The sequence below is a fragment of the Microtus oregoni genome, unplaced genomic scaffold, assembly GCF_018167655.1.
Source record: "Microtus oregoni isolate MIOR12 unplaced genomic scaffold, Mior012 000015F_ref0000493, whole genome shotgun sequence".
Lineage (NCBI taxonomy): Eukaryota > Metazoa > Chordata > Mammalia > Rodentia > Cricetidae > Microtus > Microtus oregoni.
Window position 1 is genome coordinate 36,630,561 of NW_024543074.1, and position 13,993 is coordinate 36,644,553.

Sequence of the window (13,993 nt, forward strand, 5' to 3'; positions counted from 1 at the left end):
CAGGCCTCTGGTATGCGGTTGGAGCCCAGGGGAGGTTCCTCCCAGCCTAAGGGTGGAAGAGGGGTGGGGAGGGTAGGCAGGGGCAGCCTCAGAGGGGAGCTCATTGCCATTGGGCAGCAGTGCAGAGCATATAAGCTCACGGACACACAACCAAAAGAGCATGATGCAGGGGACCCCACTGTTCTCTGTTCCAGATGAGTTTAGCTCCTGCAGGTGATGGCAGGACCAAGGGGACCCTCCAGTCTTCAATGCCTGTACCCACTTCACAGACAGAATGATCGGGGCTGAGGGAGGAGCCGGGGCTGGTCCAGTCTCATAGGGAGGCAGCACTATGGCCTGCTCCAACACTCCAGGCCCTTCCTAGTCAAACCATTTCGGTCTTCAGGGAAGAGAGGATGCAGCAGAGTAATCCTGACAGGAACATGGCCACTAGAGGTGGCTGAGGTGGCGTGAGCTGAGTGTGTGCTGTGTCATTTCCTTGCCCCAGGGTCTGTCAGTTGTGCTGACTACTGGCAGGGTGACTCAATGCCAGCAGCCATGGTGCAGAAGTCCCCATGGAAAAGGGCTAGTCAGCATCCCAACCTCCATTCCAACCCTAGGAGGCTGGGGTTTCCCTAGCACTGGCATAGGGTGAAAGGGGGAGGTGGGCAAGAGGTGACTCATGGCAACAGATAAGATAGAAGCATTCCTAGAGGGAGGAGCACGGAGAGGGCGGGCAAAGTGCTCCGTCAGCACCCACTGGCATCTGAGCCTGCCCCAGGAGGCTGGGAAGCAGCAGTTAGGAGGTAAAGACTCAGGCCACCTAGGTCAGCTGCCTCTCTCAGGTCCTGCTGGCCACTGTTCTACCAGGCCAGGCTAGGTTCTGGAGTACAACAGGACTAAGTGACCTTGGACAGAGACGCCCAACCAGTCTGGCCTCAGTTTCTACCGTGTGAAAAAAGAGACAGATAGCAGCAGCACCCGAGATTATAAAGTGCTCACACTCCACTGAAGCTATTATTACAGCCTCCTCACGTATTGTGTGGGCCACAGAGCAGAAGTGGGGGAACAGGGACTCACACGGGCCCACAAGGGAGAGGCCTAGCTCAAAACTGCACAGCAGGGCTGTGAACAAATCTTTGATCTCTGTAAGATGGGCAAGGCCGCTGTCAATTCTCAGGACCCTCAGGGACTCCCTGCTACGGGGAACAGGCTCCAAATCTAGGAAACTGAGGGCAATGCCTCTCCTTGATAGGCAGTAAGAGGAGGTCACCCACTACAGTGCCACAGAGATGGGCTCACTAAGATAAATGTCTTCCTGGCTGTCACCCTCGACAGGTGTTGTCAATAACCTTGGAGAAGTGGGACAGGATGAATATGAAGCTGTAGGTTTGTAGGGACGGAGACATCTCTGCTGTGGTCACAGGGATGTGGATAGGAAACCCTAAGGGTACAATTTGGCCCCAGGCACCCCTATCTGCCCCTATCACTGGCTGGCTCTATGTCATTCTGTCTGTAGAAGATTAGAGCCTGTGGCTGTTCCCAGGCCAAGCCGGAAAGTGGCAGCTGCCTCCTACCTGCCGTGAGAGCGCTGGCACAGTAGGTCAGGCCCCATTCAGGGTCTTTATTCCTCCTCTCAAGGGACTGGACTCTGCCACAAGTGGGCGTCACCCCAGGCCCTTTTAGGGGCAACAGATTCCCAACTACTGCCAGGTGTCCAGAGGATTATCCAGTCCTTCCTCATTCCCGCCACCCAATACTCCACCATCACAATGGCCAGAGAGGCGGTTTGTGCCTACAGAGCAGAAACCCTCAGCTAGTGGTGCTATGGACAGAGCCTCTAGCTGCTGGAAACCAGCCAGACCACCAGCTAAGGACCCACTTCTGGTCTCTCTGCCCAGGAGCTCCCCAGGCCCTGTCAGCCAGGACAGTCCCCAGAGTGAGCATCTGGCCTTGTATGCTGACTGCTCCATTCTGGACCTGAACAGTGAAGGGGGTCAGACCCAGCTAGGAACCCTCTCACTGCCACCAGACCTGCTCCAGACAGAACACAGTTTGCAACACCTTAACCTGTCCAAGCAGGCACGCCTCCACTCACAGTCCCCGCCACCCAGTTATGGTTTGGCTGTGTGGACAAGCCGTGTACACTGTTTCTCAAGATGTGTGTCAGTGTGTCAGTGTGGGGCAGCCACCCATAGCCAGGGCACTGTACAGCCCAGTGGGTGTCAGGCAATCCAAACAAGGCCTGAGAAGTCTCCCGATGACACACCACAACCCAAGCAGACACTGTCACCTCTCCCACAGGTGAGAACTCGTGGAACCCCATTCATTCAGACACCCTGGACTGGACAGCAGCTGCTCCTGCCCCTCGTAAAAGGGCTCAGTGAAGCTGAGCAGCTGGCAGCCAGACACTCAGCACATCTAGGAGGAAGCAGGCAGATTTTCTCAGGACCTCAGACCAGCCTCTCCCGTAGACCCCTTCTAGCAAGCTCATGTGTGTGTGTGAGCTTCTATCTTCTAACAGATCTGAGGCGAGGCAAGGGAGAGTGGGTGAGAGAGAAAGCCCAGAGTCCTCCCACCCCACTCCTGCAATGCATTCGAGGGGTTCAGAAACCTTTCAGCCGGACACAGACGCCTTTTGCGCCCAGTTCCACCTGCTAGAGATGGGCATTCGGCTGCCGCCCGCAGGAAGACGCAACCAAGAGGTCAGTCAGCGGTCCCCGAGCCGTCGGGGTTCCCATGCATGCTGGGTGAACCGGGTCCCGCCTTGGCGCCTCACCTTCTGCGCCTGGCTGATCATCTTGCGCACCACTTCCTTGATGTGCGGCTGTCCGTCGATGGGCGGCTGCATGTAGACGCTGGCCCGGGTGACACCCCTGTAGGCGATGGTGTCAGGCCAGCCCAGGTCCAGCTGCGGGATGGAGCGGTCCGACTTCTGGGGCCAGTACTCCAGCGAGGGCTGCGGCTCGGCCGTGGCTGGGGGTCCTCCCGCCGCGCTGGCATCCTCGCTGGCATCCGCGCCGCCGTTGTCCTGGGGCTCGGGGCGGCGGCCCGAGCCCCGCGGGTCCTCGGAGCCCGGGTCGTACACCTCGATGGCCTCCACGATGCGCGCGAGCTCCAGCTCCGACAGAAAGTCGCGGATGTTCTCGCGCTTCAGCACCTCGTAGAAGGCATCGCGACCGCGGGCCACCAGGGCCTCCAGGGCTAGCCGCTGCTCCTCGCTGTAGAAGAACTCGGGCTTCGACTCGCTGGAGCGCCAGTTCACGTGGTTGTCGTCCAGACACTGCACCTGGGAGAAGGCCATGGCGGCCCTCGCTGTGGGAACGCCGCCCGACGGGCACCTTCACGGCGGCAGCGCCTCTGCGAACCGCACCTGGGGGAACCAGCAGAAGACCGGGGACCGGGTCAGAGGGCGGGTGTGGGCGGGGCAGAGCGGCATGGGCGGGGCGAGGTCGCGGGGGCGGGGCGTGGGAAGGGAGCCGACCGTCCAGGGCAGAGGTTCTCCTCTTGGGATCCGCCTGAGGTTCGCGGAGCCCTGGGAATAAGCTGGGGCTGCCGGGGAACCCCGCCCCAGTCTGGAGTAAGAGCAGGGGCACCAAGTCCGACCTGGGCTTCGGGAAGGGAGGCTCGCAAACCCGGAGGCCTGCTCGGAGGAGGGAATCGCTTACCGGGCAGGTGGCGCCGTGCAGAGCTGGCGACCCCAGGAACCACAGGCGCTGGTAGTGGCAGCGGGCTGGACGGCCGGTGACTAAGGGCGGTCCCTTCCAGCCCCTCCGCCCTCACCTGGGGTCACGTGCGGCCCTGAGGGCGGGGCCGGAAGCTGATTCATCTTCCACAGACAGAGTAAGGCTGGACAGTTTGCTGCCTCGGGCCGCACAGAAACCTTCCTCCCCCAAGTTTTGCTGCCGATCCTGATTCAGCCCTGGCCCAGTTTTGTCTTCTCGCAGGTGGGATGCTCAGCTGTCCAATTGAGGAGAGAGAGTTGGTTCATGGACTGAAACCCCTCTCCCTTCAACTGCTTCCACACTTTTGATGTCCGCAGAGCTGACATACCCACCTGTCATGACCTGGAGCACAACATGTGCCTAAACCCTGCGGCAGGGAAGGGTGAACAGGACCAGGCTGTGCTCAGACCCAGCTCTTGGCTAAGTGTCCCCCAGCAATGGAGAACGTTGGGTTCACAGCTGAGGGCAGGGTGTCAGGTGCAAATTGACAAAACTCAATAAACCCTGCAGACAAAAGGCTCCTTCCCTGAAGCTTTTAGCTGCAGGGCACCAGGCCAATCCTGCCTTGTCTTCCCAACCATCCACCAGCTCTTGGCCAGGATGGAGCTGGTTTGAATCCCAGTGGACCCTGGACTTATCTGACTGAGATGTCTCATAGCATCCTTGTACCCCTCCAGACATATCGCCACTGCCCATTAGCCTGGAAGCCCTCCTTGCCCTGCATCTGCTGCCCCTCAAGTCTAGTTAGTACACAGGGTCTCATCATTGATCCCCAAGGCCCAAGCCCTCCACCCCAACCTTTGGGCCCTCATCCATATCAGGACTTATACCTATGAACACTGGGTTTTGTTGTTTTGGTTTGGTTTTTTTGTTTGATTTTCGAGACAGGGTTTCTCTGTGGTTTTGGAGCCTGTCCTGGAACTAGCTCTTGTAGACCAGGCTGGCCTCGAACTCACAGAGATCTGCCTGTCTCTGCCTCCTGTGTGCTGGGATTAAAGGCGTGCGCCACCACGGCCCTGCAGAACACTGTGTTTCCACACCTTTCCCCTCTAGCCTACCTGAATCACTCCTCCCCTCCCATTCCCAAGGAGCCTAGAGAAGCAGGGGTGTGCGTCTTGGACTCCCAGCAAAACTGTGCTGGTTTTCAGTTTGTCCTCTTGTTCTTACCACTGTAGAGTTTCGTTAAGGAATCTGGCCTCCAGGCTGGAAGGCTCTTTATCTGCCTCACTCTTGGTCAAGTCACAAAAAGTTGTAAAAAGTGAACAGGGACGTTTTGGGTACCTTTCACCACTTCCCACAGTGGTATATCACGACATAACTGTCTCAGCCAGAAAAGTCTCTGGTGCCATCCACAAAACTGCATCAGATCTCATTAGTACTGTTTGTGTGTCTATGTGTGCGTGTGTCTGTGTGTGCATATGAGTGTGTGTGTGTTGGGAGGGTATACAGTATTGTCATATGTATAGATTTGTGTAACAGTCGTTACCATCAAGATGTTCAGGGCAGTGCACATTGACAGGCCCAGGACTTGGGATGCTGGGGCAGGAGGATTGCAGGCTTGAGGCCAGCCTGGAATAGCAGAACTGTACCACTGCAGAGACCTTACTCATTAGAACTAGGCATCCAGGTTCTCACCCTAACCCTGGCTGCCATTTTCTCCCTCCTGGTCCTCTGAGGATGACAGCGTCATTAGTACACTTCCAGGGTGCAGCCTAGAGCTCTGGGCCATCTTCTAGCCCCACCAGCAAGGCGAACACGTGCTCATCCATTTGTGTAATTGTATAGTATTTTGGTATGGTTATTTATTTATTTATTATAATTAATTATTAATTAAATAATTATTTATTATTATTTATTCATCTTGCAGTGACAGGGGATGGAGCCTAGCTGCTCATGCAAGCATTCTATAGCTCAATAGGCTTTTTTTTTTTCTTCTTCTGAGACAGGGTTTCTCTGTAGCCCTAGCTGTCCTGGAACTACCTCTGTAGAACAGGCTGTCTTGAACTCACAAAGATCCACCTGCCTCTGCCTCCCAAATGCTGAGATTAAAGCTTGTGCGCCACCACTGCTTGGCCTCAGTGGTCTTACTATGCTATAAACTGTACTCATGATGACTTTTGTTGATGTCTCAGTTAGGGTTCCTACTGCTCTGATGAAACACCATGACCAACAGCAACTTGGGAAGGAAAGGGTTTATTTTCCTTATACTTCCAGGTAGCAGTCCACGCCCCAGGAAAGTCAGGGCAGGAACTCAAGGCCAGAACCTGGAAGTAGGAACTGAAGCAGAGGCCACAAGAAAGTGCTGTGTACTGTCTTGCTCTCCAGGGCTTTCTCAGTACTGCTCTCTTTCAGAACCCAAGCCCACCAGCCCTGGATGGCACCACCCACACTGACTGAGCCCGCCCACATCAATCACTATTTAAGAAGATGCCCTGCATGCTTACCTACAGCCTGACCTCCTCACATGGTTCTGACTTAAGTCAAGTTGGCATAAAACTAGCCAGGGCAGCCATTGAACGTCTCAGGTGTTCGTTTGCAGTGTGCATGTTCTCAGTGGGGTTCTTCTCGTAGCTTTTCCCATTTCGTGCTAGATTCCTCTCTGTTGCTGAGTTTCTAGTGCTCTTGTGTACTGTAGATACAGAGTCTTTGTCTGGCATGTGGAGGGTGTGTGGTCTCTTCCAGTCTGCAGTGTGTGTCTCTGTCCTCTCCACAGGTATCACACCGAGCAGAAGTTGTGCGTTTTGATAGTGTCACTTCATCGGATTTGCCCGTCACAGATCATGCTTTTGCTGTAATATCACTTTTGACCTACTCCCCCAAAGCTCAACCACTGGTTAATAGTCCGCATAAAATCCATGATCCATTTTGAGCTAAGTTTACATAAGGTTTGATGGTTGAGTTGAGGTTAAGTTTTTGTCCTGTACAAGAGGAAACAACCTTAGAGACATTAAAGGATCACTCTGCATCATAGAGCAAGGGTCTGGGGAAACCGGTTTCTAACTGGGGCCAACATGCCTGTTTCCAGCACTTACTAGCCAAACAGCCTCTGAGCTGGCTCCCAGAGATGGGCGAATGTGCCTGCTGGAATGTCATGAGGACCTTAACTGCCCTTGAGGCAGTGTGCCTGGCAGCTCCCTTAAGAGAGGGCCATTCAGTTGGTCAACAAACTTGGCCAGTATTTGTCATATGTTGGCTCTGCTAGGCATGACTGAAATCCAGGAGTCTCCCAGGGACCCCACAACCTTGGTGGGGAGCAGGGCTGACAGAAGTTGGAAGGTTATTGGTGCTGAGGAGGATATTGCTACCAGACCTGGGGAAGCCAAACATCCGTGAGATCAGAAGAATGAATTTAAATTCCTTGGGTTTATGAGGAGGGAGGGGCGTTCCAAGGAAAGGGAACAGCAGATACAGAGGCTCAAAGATGCCCACAAAAGCCTGAGTGCCGCCTGCGGGGGGAGGGGCGGGGCCAGAGGTGTGGGGAATGAAGGTGCCCAAAGGGTCAAGGTTTGGCACAGTCTGAGCCTTGTGACCCTCTGTGGAATATGGGGATGGTGAGCAGGACAGGCCACGGGCAGACTGGTAGACAGAAGAGGCGGTGAGGAGTCTGGGTGAGGCACGGTGAATTTGGGGGATCTCCTCACCTGGCTTTAAGAGTCATTATGTGTTGGGATGCTGTCTCTGCCTCCCAGGAGGGTTGGGTCTCCAGTGGCAGAACTGGCAGGGCTGGGCCCAGGATGCAAATTGTCTCTAAGACTCGGGCCCATGAGGTCTCAGGAGCCTGCCAGAGTCCCAGGCTCTGTTCTGGGACTTCCCCAGGACTGTAAACCCCCTGGGAGAGGAGATGGGAGAAAGTACTTGAACTACGTGGGGCTCTTCCTGGGAACCTTTCTCCCTTCTCTTCCTCCGTCCTTCCGTCCTCCTCCCTCCTCTCACTTACTCATTCCTTCATTCAGCAAAAGTTCAGACTGTCTCCTCTGGGCCCAGCCCTGGGCTGGGCGATGCCAGGAACTGGGGATGATTCAAACTGGTGTCTGCCCTTGGGGTGCTCCAGAGCTGGTGAGGAAGGTGGCATGGTAAACAAGCCACAGGAACTGATCCTGTACCTCAGGAGTTCTAAGCAGGTGGACAGGTAGGGGCAGTCAGGAACCTCAGAGGAGTAGCAGGGGATAAACAAAGGCGGCCATGGGTGTCAGCAGGACAACAGCATACAAGGGAGGAGGGCCTGTGCCTTCAGAGACACAGAGGCACCAAGTGCTGGGCGTGTGCAAAAAAGCACAAGCAAGGAAGATGTCCTGGGTGCTGGGGTGCTCCACAGAGGTTATGGGACCAGCCACCTCCCAAAAGGCTGGCCTCCCCTCTCCTGATTCTACTTCCCACCTTCAAGAGGGTGGTTAAGACCATCGATGGGTGGACAGGTGTAGAAGCAGCAAGCACCGGCACAGGGTCACAGGTAGGGCACACCGCCAGTAGCCCCTGGCTTGGAGCTGGGAGCAGGAAACAACCAGATGAGGGCCAGTAATGGAGGCAGTGGCAGGGACGATAACAGGGGCCAGAGCCCCAAGGACTAGCTCTGGGAAACTGAAATGAGGAGTCAGAGGGGCCGCCGACGAGCAGCTCCGGCTAGTCTGGTGTATGTGTGTATGTGATGCCCAGGCATTGTTTTCTCACAGATGATGTGGGCTGTGTGGTACCATCTGAGTGTCTGCGGGCCTGTGGGGCTGAGATTGGCTGCTCCAACATTGCCTACCCAAAGCTGGTCATGGAGCTGATGCCCATAGGTGAGTTCCCGTGTCACATACAGGTGATAGATCCTGGTGACTGAGGATTGGAATTGTGGCTACTGCTCTGTGTGAGTCCCTGTGCCATCTGAACAGCCAGACAGAAGTGACCGTAAGTAAAACCCAGGCTTCCCCTATGTCAGTTCTTTTTTCTCCCCAGACTGCTCAGCTGGGCTTATCTTCATTTAAAGATGGGGACTCGGGGTTGGAGAGATGTGGTTAAGACAATTGCAGAGGATCTGGGTTTGGTTTCCAGTACCCATATGGTAGCTCACTTGTAACTCCAATCCCAGTGAATCTGATCCCCTATACTGGCTTCTCAGGGCTCCTGCACACACATGTGATACGTATAAACTCATGCAAGCAGATACACACATGCATAAATAAATCAATCTAAAAAAGAGAGAGAGAGAAAGCCCTAGACAGGTGAGGTGACCTTGCTAAGGCCACAGGCATGCCAGCTACTACAGACCTGACCATGCAGGTCACCTCTGGAGAAAGGCTACCTACTGCCTTGTCTTCACCTTTTTTTTTTTTTTTTTTTTTCGAGACAGGGTTTCTCCGTAGCTTTTGGTTCCTGTCCTGGAACTAGCTCTTGTAGACCAGGCTGGCCTCGAACTCACAGAGATCCGCCTGCCTCTGCCTCCCGAGTGCTGGGATTAAAGGCGTGCGCCACCACCGCCCGGCTTGTCTTCACCTTTTTACTAATACCTTCTCATATGGGGAAACTGAGGCTGAGGATGTCATGCAAACCGAAGTCCACTGCTTACTCCTTTGAGATCAGGAATCCTGGACCCTTAGCACCCATATTTGTAAGAATGAGCTCCACCCACAAAGGTACTGTTGCCATGGCACAGAAGAGCCATGGCACAGATTTTGGCTTTCCCCATGGTCTTTGTGGTAGCCCTGCTATTCTAGTATTAGGTGGTGAGTTCCTCAGCCAGGGAGGTGTGCAAGCAGCAACAATGATCCAGGGCTGGGGGAAGTTCCACCCTAAGCCAGCTCCATGAGCCCTACAATCTAGACTCTTCCCTGCCTCCTGCCTTCCTTCCCACAGAGCCAAGCCCAGATGTCCACACACCTGGGAACAGACCTCGGCTCTGCTATGTGCCAGTGGGGTTATTTGGAGCACACCACTTCCCTGCCTGGTGCCCTTGTGTGTAAATTGGAAATAATAAGTCTACCCAACCTGAGGGTAACAGAGACAGGACCTGACCACACCGTGGACTCCCACCTCAGGCTGTGCCTCCCCTTCCATACTGAGCTAAGGACTCAGCCTAGCACTGACAGACACTTGTTGGGCCACCAGCCCTTTCTATACCTTGAGCTCCGTCTCAGAAATGGGTACAGTAAGCAACAAGTCAACTACTTTCCAAGCACCAAGGGGGGGGGGTAGATAAATATTTGGGGGAACCATGACTTAATTCACATTCCTGAGAAGTAAACAAAGCAGGTCATGGGATGCCTAGAAGTCATGCTACGGAGTTGAGGTCAGGTGTATCAACACCACTCTGGAAGGCAGAGGGGAGGAGTCACAAGAGGTGACCAAACTAAAGCACCAGAGCACTGAGTCCTTTGGGCCCTTTGGAGCCCCTGACTCCCAAAATGTTGCCTTGCCTGGCCACTCACAGAAAATAGGGTGGGTTTCTCATGCCCTCACCTCCACAAAGGCTCTCTCCCAGAGTCAAGAAGGGCTCCATCATGCCTTCTGGGACTTGCTGTGTACAGGAAGTGGCATGCCAAGGAGTTCCAGAGACTAGGCCACTGCCCAGGTGTGACCTCGCTGCAAAGGGTCCCATGCTTGCACCTGCCTCCCCTCCCAATCCCCATCGTTCTGCCGTGGTAACTGAGGCTGTCCTGGGCTCCTCACTCTAAGGCAGTTGGATCGGGGCAGGGAAAGTGCTTTGTCAGCTCAGGCTCCGCAGAAGGTAGACACCAGGGCTGAAAACAGCCCTGCCATGGGGGCGATTACTCCACAGCAGGGCCACAGGCCGCTCACTCCCAGCCTGTTCAGGGTCTGGGGGCCCTGTTCTGCCCGCAGGCCTTCGAGGGCTGATGATAGCTGTGATGACGGCTGCGCTCATGTCATCGCTGACCTCCATCTTTAACAGCAGCAGCACACTCTTCACCATGGACATCTGGAGGCGGTTGCGGCCGGGCGCAGGAGAGCGGGAGCTGCTGCTGGTGGGCCGGTATGGGACGGTCAGGGCATGGTGGGGCTTCTGCAGCACCACCTACCTGGGAAGTCCTCACCAGATTTGGGGTTTGAAGGATGCATAGGAATTTTCTAAGCAGTGAAAGAAGGGAAGCGGCCAGAGTATCTGGGGTACACTTGTCATTCCTGAGCTGACTCCTTCACCTGGAGTCAACTCTGCTTCCCCAACTACACCAAAGATCTTTCTGAGCCTTCTGGTTTGCTCTGGCTACCCTGGGATCCCAGAGCTAATCCTCAAACTGGCCACACCCGGACCACAATGATGCCGCTAGTCTCAGGCTTCCAACACCCTGGGCCGGCTGAGGACCGGCTGTTTCCTCCAGCTGGCTCTCTTTCCTCCACCCAGCACTGAGCCTCACCTCTGTCCTCTGGGTAGCCCTCCAGATACTCCCCACAAAGAGTGAGCACTCCCCACCGCGCCCCAGACCACTACCAGATCCCTCTCTCACTGTCGGGCCATAATATATCAAAATGAGCCTCCCTGCGGGACATTTCCGCCCTGCCCCTGTGCTTGACTGTGAGCCTGTGGGGCGATGGAGAGTGGTCTCCTCCTCGTGTGCCTGCTCCCTGCTCACTAACAAGGGCTGACTGCAGTCTTCCTCCTGGAGCCTGGGGCAGGGGCTCTCCCAGCGCTTGTTCCGGTGATGCAAAGCAGCCAGCTTCTGTGAGAAGAACCCTGTTGGGACATGCCTGGGAGCCGGGGTGTCATGAGCTCATCTGCAGGAAGGGAGCCTTTGGCCTCTCTAGCAGTTCAGGTTCTGACCTATCAGACCTGGTCACATGACACCTGACCACCTGTTTGCTCCTGCCTCTCTGCAGCTGCAGTGTGACCAGAGGCCTGTCTGTCTAAGATAGCTTTTTCCTTGAAAGAAGCCCTTCAGACTCTGGGCATCTCTGAGCCCCGCTCTCTGGCCTAGGACTCCAGGGGCCCTAGCAACCTTGGCCTATGGGGGCCTCCCAGAAACAGGCTCTTCCTAGCTGGCCTCATTCTAAGCCAGAGGCAAGCTGGGATTGCAGGCCGACAGTGATGCTCAGGACCCTACCCTCCTCCTTTACTTCCCTCGCAGCTGCCCCATTCTGTCTCTTCCCTTGGAGTTCTATGTCTAACTGAGCAATTCGGAGGACTCAGCCCCCTCCCCCCCAACACACACACACACACACACACACACACACACACACACACACCTCACACCATGCCAGACAGTCATGAGATTGGCTGTGTGCGCACCCCCTGTAGGTTGTTTTAGGAAGAGGCAGCCTCCTCCTCATCCAGGGGCCCGGTGAACCAAGGCCAGCAACGTGAAGATTGAAGTTCAGGAGCTGCTAGGCCCTCCGGCTGGAGGGTGCAGGGCTTGTCGGTGGAGACCGCCAGGCTTTGAAGAGGCCGCGCCCAGCTGTGCTCCAGTCTAAGGGTTAATTAGCCTCAATCAAAGCGGCACCTCCTCTTTCTGCCACCCTCTACCCGGGGCCCGGCCTGAAGCAAAATGGGAAGGTGGGGGAAGGACCCACCCTTCTGCACACAGCCAGTCAGTCGGTCTTGCACGGCGCCGGACACCGGCCTCGCCTGCCCACCGTACCCCGGAGTGAGAGGGGAGAGGACTCGGCCAGGTGTGATTACAGCCCTGGCAGGGTGACTCAACCTCTGAGTTTCCAGGCTCCCCCTTGAAGCCCCCAGACCCACACTGTCCCTGGGTTCCTTTGGGCTTAGGACAGTGGATCTGTTTGCAAGGCCAGCCCCAAAGCCTGGAGAGTTTCTAGCAAGGCCTTGGGGGAGGAGCAAAGCGCCCGCGGGCAGCAGAGAGGTGGGAGGCGGGGTAACCCGCCGAGCGTTGAGGGTTAAGGGACTGGGATTGTGCAGTTTCCGCAGGTGTTCTAAATCCCCCTAGGTTGGCCCCAGGTATGAGGACCACTGTGACAATCACCGAACCCTAAATGCCTAGTGCGTGCGTGCTTGTAGTGGGGGCGCACAAAGAAGGCTAGGGCAGGGTTGAGTAACCGGCCGCATGGGCCGCAGGGAGCCACGGCAGGAAATGGAGCTGGAGCGTTTGGTCCCTGGTGGCCTGCGCTGAAATGGGCAGAGGGAACCAGAGGCAGGTCTTGGAGAGCAAGGGAAGTTCAAAGCTGAGGCAGGGCTGGCCGCCCGCAGGCTGGTCATCGTGGTGCTCATAGGCGTGAGCGTGGCCTGGATCCCAGTCCTGCAGGGCTCCAACAGTGGACAGCTCTTCATCTACATGCAGTCGGTGACCAGCTCGTTGGCGCCCCCTGTCACCGCCATCTTCGTTCTGGGCATCTTCTGGAGGAGGGCCAATGAGCAGGTGGGTAGCCCAGACAGGTCCGGTGGGGTTCCCCTTAAAGGGTGCCCCACGAGTCCTTTGAGGTCTTCCTCTGTCTCTCCTTTCCCTAGGGGGCCTTTTGGGGCCTAATGGCCGGGCTGCTGGTGGGTGCCCTGAGGCTGGTCCTGGAATTCCTGTACCCGGAACCCCCCTGCGGCCAGCCAGACTCGGGGCCAGCCCTCCTCCGCAGTGTGCACTACTTGCATTTTGCCATCGCCCTCTTCCTCCTCACCTGCGCTGTGGTGGCTGCTGGAAGCCTACTGAGCCCGCCCCCTCAGCAAAGCCAGGTGAGGCAGTCCTGTTCCCTGACCCCAGGCACCACAGGCCCCATTCCTGACCTGACGGAATCCTGTCTCTGTGCCCCTCTCTGATTCCAGACATTCCCACCTTTGACTCCTAACCCTTCCTGGCCCAGACCTCTGTCTTTGTTTGAAGCTTCTTTCTGTAACTGATCTGCTACTTTCCGGGCCACTCTGTCTTGCCACACCTCCTCCCTGCAGATAGAAAACCTAACCTGGTGGACTCTGGTTCTGGACCAGTCCATAGAAACCAAAGCAGGTAAGTGGATCCCCCTGGGACTGCTCCTCATCCCAACACCACGCTAGGGCTGGAGGTATGGACACCCAAGAATAGCCTGTATCCCTCACTGACCTGCCTCAACCTCCTGTAGGCGCTGGCCTGACACCCCAGAAACGCGCCTTCTGGACCCGCGTGTGCAATTTCAACGCCATCTTCCTTATGTGTGTCAACATCTTCTTCTATGCCTACTTTGCCTGATGCTGCCACCCCAGTGGGAATGTGGGCGCTTCAGTCCTCAGGGCCACCCTCCTTCCTAGGCTGGCCATGGAGGCCCAAGGAAACAGAGTGTGTCCACAGCTCTACAGTAGTCAGTACCGAGTGTCTGGCTGAGCCAGCGGAACTGGAGCTCTGAAAATATGGTGGGGAGACCTTTCAAAAACAGCA

The 13,993-nt window shown here is 56.0% G+C and overlaps 2 protein-coding genes across 5 annotated transcripts in view; one reads left to right on the forward strand and one right to left on the reverse strand.

Annotated features, from left to right (window-relative positions):
- Positions 1 to 3,747, reverse strand: part of Fam83g (family with sequence similarity 83 member G) — a 28,177-nt gene extending 24,430 nt beyond the window's left edge. Inside the window, exons 1-2 of the mRNA XM_041664775.1 lie at positions 3,648 to 3,747; positions 2,759 to 3,352 (exon numbers count right to left, since the gene is read on the reverse strand). Of these exons, the coding sequence (XP_041520709.1) occupies positions 2,759 to 3,283 (525 nt within the window). The 5' untranslated portion in view covers positions 3,284 to 3,352; positions 3,648 to 3,747. The remainder of the gene's footprint in view (positions 1 to 2,758; positions 3,353 to 3,647) is intronic.
- The window catches only part of Slc5a10 (solute carrier family 5 member 10), a 51,178-nt gene extending 37,185 nt beyond the window's left edge, over positions 1 to 13,993 (forward strand). For 2 of the 4 annotated variants that reach the window (XM_041664776.1, XM_041664778.1), the window contains 6 exons: positions 8,375 to 8,482; positions 10,524 to 10,674; positions 12,844 to 13,012; positions 13,102 to 13,317; positions 13,531 to 13,588; positions 13,701 to 13,993. In XM_041664776.1, the coding sequence (XP_041520710.1) occupies positions 8,375 to 8,482; positions 10,524 to 10,674; positions 12,844 to 13,012; positions 13,102 to 13,317; positions 13,531 to 13,588; positions 13,701 to 13,807 (809 nt within the window). In that variant the 3' untranslated portion in view covers positions 13,808 to 13,993. Of the gene's footprint in view, positions 1 to 2,689; positions 2,713 to 8,374; positions 8,483 to 10,523; positions 10,675 to 12,843; positions 13,013 to 13,101; positions 13,318 to 13,530; positions 13,589 to 13,700 lie in introns of all 4 variants that reach the window. The other 2 variants (XM_041664777.1, XM_041664779.1) reach the window with 2 other exon arrangements.